The sequence below is a fragment of the Protobothrops mucrosquamatus genome, unplaced genomic scaffold (assembly GCF_001527695.2).
Source record: "Protobothrops mucrosquamatus isolate PMUCROS unplaced genomic scaffold, P.Mucros_1.0 scaffold4843, whole genome shotgun sequence".
Classification (NCBI taxonomy): domain Eukaryota; kingdom Metazoa; phylum Chordata; class Lepidosauria; order Squamata; family Viperidae; genus Protobothrops; species Protobothrops mucrosquamatus.
In genome coordinates this window covers 88,785-97,264 of record NW_015390731.1, presented here as the reverse complement: position 1 = coordinate 97,264, position 8,480 = coordinate 88,785, and the positions used below count along the sequence as shown (strand labels likewise).

General features: G+C 46.3%; 1 protein-coding gene across 1 annotated transcript in view; it reads right to left on the bottom strand.

Moving 5' to 3' along the window:
* ARMC5 (armadillo repeat containing 5) overlaps positions 1 to 8,132 on the bottom strand; it is a 13,387-nt gene extending 5,255 nt beyond the window's left edge. The window contains exons 1-4 of the mRNA XM_015828744.1: positions 7,808 to 8,132; positions 6,486 to 6,593; positions 2,688 to 3,522; positions 2 to 197 (exon numbers count right to left, since the gene is read on the bottom strand). Of these exons, the coding sequence (XP_015684230.1) occupies positions 2 to 197; positions 2,688 to 3,522; positions 6,486 to 6,593; positions 7,808 to 8,132 (1,464 nt within the window). The remainder of the gene's footprint in view (position 1; positions 198 to 2,687; positions 3,523 to 6,485; positions 6,594 to 7,807) is intronic.
* Positions 8,133 to 8,480: the final 348 nt, after the last annotated feature.

The window sequence follows — 8,480 nt, the reverse complement described above, 5'->3', positions numbered from 1 at the left end:
AAAAATCGGGAGATTCGGCTCTGGAATGGGTTTTCATCCCAGATGTGCTGTGGCAAGTTCCTAGAGATTCATCTTGCAGTTCTTGGCTGGGACTCATATCTCCTTGGGCCTCCAGCTCGGAAAGGGTGGTGTCAGGAGACCACTGAGGAGAAAGATCTCCTGGACTGGAAATATAACCTTCCGAGAGAAGCCAGGATCTGCGTTGGGGAGAAAGAAGAGAGAGACACAAAAGAATAAGCTTTGAAATATATAAACGGGGGAAGATCTGGGGTAAGGAGAGGAGGGATGTCAGGAACAAAATGGAGCACGTTTGGCTAGAAACACTGGGACAAAAACTCTGCACAGACTGTACAGCTGGAAGTCTCCCTGCTGCAAATTTTTTCCATGATCTGAATTAGTTAAGTCAGAAGATGCTCCATCTTCAGGGTGATGCCGTCACAGGAAGCCATACGTGGGTGGGAACGTAATGCAAGATGCGCCAAGCATTCAGGGCACAAAGTAGTTGCGTCCTTACACTGAATTTCCATCTTATTATAAATGCAGTGTTTTTCAATAATAATAATAATGATGATGATAAAGTTGGAAGGGACCTTGGAGGTCATCTAGTCCAACCTCCTGCTCAGGCAGGAAACACTATACCATTTCGGACAAATGACCATTTGCAACCTTCCCAGCTGGTGTCTGACAAGCAAAGTCACTTAACAACTGCAAGTGATTTGCTTAACAACCATAGCAAAAAAGATTGTACTAATATATCAAGCACATCTCACTTAACAACCAATTTGCTTAGCAATGGAAATTCTGGTGCCAACTATGGCCATTAATGAAAGACTAATTGTATAATAATAATAATAATAATAATAATAATAATAATAATAATAATAATAATAATAATAATAATAATATAATCATAATAATAAAGTTGGAAGGGACCTTGAGGGTCATCTAGTCCAACCCCCTGTTCAGGCAGGAGACCCTATACCATTTCGGACAAATGGCTGTCCAGTTTCTTCTTAAAAACTTCCAGTGTTGGAGCATTCATTGCTTCTGGAGGCAGGTTGTTCCACCGGTTAATTGTTCTCACTGTCAAGAAGTTTCTCCTTAGTTCTAGGTTGCTTCTCTCCTTGATTAGTTTCCATCCGTTGCTTCTTGTCCTGCCTTCAGGTGCTTTGGAGAATAGCTTGACTCCCTCTTCTTTGTGGCAGCCCCTGAGATATTGGAACACTGCTATCATGTCCCCCCTCGTCCTTCTCTTCGTTAAACTAGACATACCCAATTCCAGCAACCGTTCCTTATATGTTTTAGCCTCCAGTCCCCTAATCATCTTTGTTACTCTTCTCTGTACTCTTTCTAGAGTCTCAACATCTTTTTTACNTTGTCAAGCAAATCATTGCAACTGTTAAATGAATCACATGTGTTGTTAAGCAAGTCGGGCTTCCCCCACTGACTTTGCTTGTCAGTAGGCAGCTGGGAAGGTTGCAGATATCAGTCACAATATTCCAGGATGCTACAACCATCGTAAATACATGAAGGATGCCAGGTGTCCAAAATCTGATCATGGGACCCAGGGGCATTGTGACAGTCATAACTGCGAGGACCAGTTGTTGTAAGTCACTTTTTTCAGTGCCATTACAACTCTGAAGGGTCACTAAATGTATTTGTATAAGCCAAGGGCTATCCCCTTCAAACTGAACTCGACTTCTGGTGACTTTCATTGTACCACTTTTAGGATATGGCAATATTTGAGTACCACGTCAGCTAGCAAGGTGTCAAAAACTTGATGACCAAAAAAAAAAAAAAAGGAAAAAAGTGATAAAGTACAGGTAGTCCTCGACTTACAACAGTTCGCTTAGTGACTGTTCAAAGTTACAATGGCACTGAAAAAAGTGCCCCCCAAGCCACAGCCGAGCAAGACGCCTGCCCACCCAGCGCTGCTCTTCCTCCTTTCCGAGGTTTTCATTGTGAGCATTTCTGTTGAGGATTGGCAGTGGGGGTGGGGTGGGGGGGTGTTTGGTTTTTATTCCCCCCGTCTGCTGGGTGGTTGCAGCAGGTTTTGGTTACTTCACATGACCCTGGGACACTGTGACCATCATAAATATGAATCAGTTGCCAAGCATCTGAATATAAATCACAAGACCCTGGAGATGCTGCAACATTCCAGCTCATCAGCGCTTCTTCTGGGCTCAGCAGAAGCGCCAGGATCAGCGCCGAGCTCCAGCTGGAACCTGGCGCTGATCCTGGTGCTTCCACTGAGCCCTGACAGTCTCGAAGAAGCGCTGATCCTGGCACTTCCGCTGAGCCCTGACGGCCCTGCAGCTCCAGCCATCTCTTGCTCAGGCTTGTGCGGTGTTGCCACCGGTTCAGCTCATTCCCCTCCCCCGCTACCACTTTTCTAGGATGGTCACGTACCACCTGCCAGGTACCAATGTACCACAGGTGGTACCCGTACCACTGGTTGAAACACCCTGCCATAGACATCTCACTTTGTAACAGAAATTTTGAGTTCTATTGTGGTCATTAAGTCGAGGACTATCTGTACAATGCTTCTTATTGGAACCGAAGCCCAACGTGGCCAATGACCGTGAGGCAGCGGACCCAACACATCTGAGTTAAGTTGTAGTCCAACCCATCTGAAGCTGTTGAATAGTCCCTGCACCCAGATGGCCTCCAGGCAAAACCAAATTTACCTTAGGCTCTGAAAGCTGGAACTCTCTGCTCCTGGCAGGGCCTGCTCTCCTCGGCGCCCCTCAACAGGGAAGTCAAACGATGCTGCATCTTTCTCGTCTTCATGTTCTTCCTCCTCCTCCTCCGCTTGTTCCCGGCCCGCCCACTGGCCCTGGGCTGCCAGCCTGCCAACCAGCAAGGGCACCAGTCCTCCGGCCTGCAGCATCTCCAGGGCTTCCTCGTCGTAGAAAAAGGCCACAAAAGCCACCACCACCCGAGCGTGCGAATAGCTGTGACACTGGTCCCGCAACAGGGAGAGCAGTAACTCTAATCCTCCGGTCTCACGGACCCGGCTCCGATTCACAGCCTCCCGGCACAGGAGGCACAAAGCTTTCACCAGCGGATGGAGGGAGGCCCCGGGCGCCCTGGCGCCCCTCCGTCGTTGGATCTCCCCCACTAGCAACTCCACCCCCCCAGCGTTGCCTATAGCTGGCCTCAGCATGCCCTGAAGGCAGAGGTTGGCGAGGACCGCGAGGGCCGATTCCTGCACCACCCGTTTCTCGTGGCCGGCTAAGGTTACGAGGGGCGCCACCCCGCCTCCCAAGCTGAGCTGCTCCGCACAGTCACGACTGCAGCCCTTTGTCAGCTCCACCAGGGCGCGCACCACGGCTGCAATCAAGGGCCCGTCCTCCAGGGAGGAAACCAAGCGCTCCGCTATGGGGCGGACTGCCCCCTGCTGGGCCAGCGAAAGACGATGAGCAGGAGTATCGGCCAGGTAGCGGATGGCCCTGATCACGCTCTGCAAACATTCGCTGTCCTGGGAGGTGGTGAGGACCTGGATCAGCTGGGGCACGGCTCCTGTAAGGCAAATATTTAGGAAGTGAGAATATGGCAAGAAAGAGAAGTCCGGTCACAAGATTCTACATCGGCTAAACATGAGTCAGCCAGATATATTTCCAGATGCCTCAATTAGCATACATTTCGGTTTATTTTTAGGGACTCCGCGTTTTATTGACTGCTGTAATCAAGCAGCGTTCAAAGGTACCATGTTAACCAAGAGCGCCTTGCTCCCGTCTACCTGTCAAACCAATTGCACTAACTACGGCTATACAGTTTATTCTCCGCTTTAAAATAAAGCAGCAAAAAAGAAAGTCTTCCATTACAAAATCTACTAGGGATCTGTCAGGCCTCCACCATTTTAGCCTTCTGGAAGGCTTTGAAGAGCTGACTGTCTCCCCAAGTGCTGGCCTTGGGAGAGGAGTCCAGCAAACACACAGGGAAATATCGTCTATGGGGTGCCTGTAAGATGCTTTCGATTTTAATATTCTTGTTTTATGTTTTATAGCTGTACCCAGCCACGCGTTGTTGTGGCTCAGTCTGGTAAAAGCGTGTGTTGCTTTTACGTCCAACAGATGGCGCTGTTTATTTTTAAAAAGCATGTTTTTACCTGTCACAGGTGTGACATCTATATAATAGTAGGTATATAAAAACACGCACGTATTTGAATGCAACGTTGTGTCAAAATTTCAAAGCAATCGGTGAAGAACTTTCGGAGATTTAAGATTTTGAACAAACGAACATTTACATTTTTATTTATATAGAAGACTAGCTGTACCCTGCCACGCGTTGCTGTGGCTCAGTCTGGTAAAAGCGTGTGTTGCTTTTACGTCCAACAGATGGTGCTGTTTTTTTTTAAAAAGCATGTTTTTACCTGTCACAGGTATGACATCTATATAATATAGGTATATAAAAACACGCGCGTATTCGAATGCAACGTTGTGTCAAAATTTCAAAGCAATCAGTGAAGAACTTTCGGAGATTTAAGATTTTGAACAAATGAACATTTACATTTTTATTTATATAGATAGATAGATTGCTGCCCAGCAGCCCAGGATTACAGTACCGCAAGATGGGCAGTTACGTAAGCCTTTTAAATAAATAAATAAATTCTGCTCTGGTTTCTATTGACATCACCCCCCCCCCCCAGTGGAACTTTGACAAGAGTAATTTGGAATTTGATGGTAACTCATTTGAGTTACCAATGAAGTGACACCACCAGCAACTCCCCATCCTGCAAATTCTTATATGAGAAGAGAGCTCTGGATTTTCATCACAGTGCAGAGATGCTTAACATATCCCTGCTTTTAATTTACAACCTGTCCGCAGAGCGTCACATCTGACCACCCTATTAATTGCAAAGGTTTTACTATGTTAAATGAATTCCACTAAGGAATGTTTATATATGTACGATGCCCTTCAGAGTTTGCACCAAATATTATTAGGAGAATATATAAAATGTATTTTTTTTTTACTATTTCGAGCCCTCAGAATAGCCAAGCATATTATACATGCTAAAGGTGTACAACAGAATTGATAATTATCTGGATAAGTATTTGGAGGAGTAAATTTCATTTAATGGGTTAAAAAGACTTTTGATAGATATAGACTGCTTGATAGAATATATATTTAAAATAGATAGAAATGTATTTTTTTTGGATTGATATTTTTATCTTAAGTAAGGTAATTATTTTGTAATAGAAGGAGAAGAAGAGGGAATTGTGATAAGAGAAGAAATGGTATTAATAAATGATTTATTAGATTAAGAAATAGGTTGTATGTGGAAAATATAAGAATGTTGTTGTTGGAATAATATATTTATCCTAGATAGAATTATTATGCTAGGGAAAAGGGCAAATGAGGGATACCCAAAATGTTAATAATATGTCTATTTAAGCTCAATTGGAATATGGTAACTGTAAATGAGCAAAGCTTAAAAACAGGACTTGGATTTTTTACAATTGAAATGTGATTTATGACTGATCTGATCGATTGCACTCTATTTAGAAATGTATTAATGTGAATATGTAACACTATATGTGGGAAATAGAGAGGGAATTCTTAATGAACTAATCTAAGTTATATATGCATGATTTTGCTTTTGAATAATTGATATCCCCATCACCACGTTGTTTCTTAAGCACTTTGATGTAAAAATGAAAAAACCAATAAAATTTCTTATATAAAAAAAGAATTGATAATTATCTGTGTATTTGTAAGGGGGAGTTGAGAACGGAGGGGGGGGACATAAATTTGTCTGGGGGCGCTGATACTGAACACAGAATCTTTATCCACTGTGCCATATTGACTCCAAGCAATTAATAGCTCTGAACCTCTGTGTGTGTGTGTCATGTGTGTTCATGACGGGGAGAGGGAGGAGGAAAAAGTTCATCTAACAATGTTGGAAAATAAACTTGAGGTGATGGTTCAGAAAGTGAGAAAGATAGCTGTACCTCCTAGGTCACAGATAGTCCTCACTGACCAAACACAATCAGAACCAGCAACTCTGTTGCTAAGCGGCACGGTCATTAAGTGTGACCTTATGCGACCACATCAACTAACATCAATTTCAGCTGCAGTCACTCAGGAAATTGTACCTGCGGTGACTAAACACAATTTAACAACTTCCTGCTGGCTTCCCTATTGACCTTGCTTATCGGAAGCCAGCTGTGAAGGTTGCAAAGGGTGATCACATGACTGTGGGATGTTGCAACCGTTGTAAATGTTCACCAGTTGTCAAACACCCAAATTGCAATCATGTGACCTCAAGGGAGTGGCGATGGCCACAGCTTTGAGGACTGGTCACAAGTCTCCTTTTTCAACATTGTCATAACTTCAAACTCACTGAATGAGTGGCTGGTAAACGAGGACTTGTGTGTGTGTGTGTGTGTGTGTGTGTGTGTGTAAATACATACACATACTACAAATCTCAGTTCTACACTTACATAGATCCTACCCTTTCCCCCACCCAACCCCTGTTCAACCTGCTTCATGGATGGCCTGGCAATTTTCTAAGTCTACAGCCAAGTTGCCGAGTGCTCGTGCTGTCCGATTCAGGATACTTTCCACAGCCAGTGACTTCAGGATAATAACTAGAAAGAGAAAATGGAGAAAGGTAGCAATTTGATAATCCAGTTGTAAAACCACAACATCTTTAAGAGAAGTAGTTGTCTTAGCTAGTTGCATTGGAGGGGGGAAGAGTTTTGTGGCACTTCAAACTACATTTACCTTTTTTATCGCTTTCTGCTAAGAGGCAGGCACTTCCAGGATGAACAACAGTTTGGTGTAGTGGCCAGATTAGAAACTGAGTGATTGTGAGGGAATCTTAGGCAAAGAAATCAGCTGGGCAACTTTTGGCCATTCCCTCATTTCACAGGGTTGTTAATCATGGGGAAAATGGGACAAAATAGCATTATGTATGCTGGCTTAAGCTGTAAAAAATAAAAGCAGGCTATGCATCTAATTTAGAGATAAATACAAGCTTCCTACATTTTACATGTTACATAATTACACCATGTGATAAGAGAGATTTCGTGGCTTCGGGGTGGATTTCCATCAGTACGCTGATGATACTCAGCTGTACATATCCACCCCGGGCCACCCCAATGATGCCCTTGACGTGATGGCCCGGTGTCTGGAGGCCGTGAGGGTCTGGATGGGGAGGAACAGACTCAGGCTCAACCCGTCCAAGACCGAGTGGCTGTGGCTACCAGCGCCTCGGCATAGTCANCTTAAGAATGCAAGATACGACATTTAAGAAATGAGTTTTACTTCTAGCTGACATTTTCTCTTAAGACTAAGGGGGAAAGCCTGAGGTTTCACCTTGACCACTTCCAACAGCCAGAAGCCCTTGTTAAGGTTATCATCCTTTTGCACTCAAAGGTTACACACCATCGGATTTAAGGGGGCATAAAACTGATTTCCTCCCCTCCTCTCCCCCCAGTGGGCGCCCTGATTTGAGAAGGAAGCCCCACCCACAAGAGGGGGGGGGCTCGGCTTAATGGGAACAGCGGTCTCCCCCTCCCCACCAAGGCTGCATCTTCACTCCTTGGCAAGCCAAGAGGCCCTTCCCCGAGCCCCTACCGATGCCGCCGACTTCAACTCCCATGATCCCGTTGCAGCTCGCCCATCGGCCTAGCTGGCTGGGAATCATGGGAGTTGAAGTCCAAGACGTGATCAGGCATCAGGCTACGACGGGAAGGGTTGAAACAGCCCCACCCCCTCCAGAAATACTTGGGGGGGGTGAAGAGGGGCTCTTCCTTAGCCGTACCCCCATTCTACCCCCCTATACACTTTCTGCACTCACCTAGCGGCGGGATCCCCCCAAGTTCGCGCACCTGGGTGCGGCTGCCCCCTTCGGTGCAGCAGTTGCCCAGGATGCTGAGGGCCAGGTCCAAAGTGCGGCGCGGTCGCGGGGAGCCGGAGAGGATCCCCAAAAGTGGCGCCAGCCCCCCGTGGCTCCGGAAACGGGCGATGCCTCCCGTCTCCTTGATGTGCTGGGTCCGGAGGGCAAACAAGGCCTTGCCCAGCCCGGGCTCGGTCCCCCTCTGCAACTGGGCCAGGCAATAATCTAGGGAGCCATTGGGGGTGCAGGCTCCACCCCCCGAACCCCTTGAAGCAGGAGCCGCCATCTTGGGGAGAATCCCCTTCCTAAGGGCCGAGGGAGGGTAAACATCAAAGGACGGGGGGCGGTGCACGCCGGGAGTTGTAGTCCTCCGCCCCCCAAGAAAAAAGGGGAGAGGCTACCGGTCCCGGGATTGATCACACAGTTCCAAGCTTGGCTGGGGAAGGAGTGATGCATGACGGTAGCTGTAGTTCCTACCTCGTCCTTTGTGATAAATAGCGTTAAGAGGAAGGACCGCAACTTCCATAGGGCTATGCGCCAGCAAATGGCAGGCGTCAACGTGGGCAGAGCAAAGGATGACGGGAACTAAACCGTATCCTACAACTCCCATTGAAATCCTGGTCTTGTCAAAACT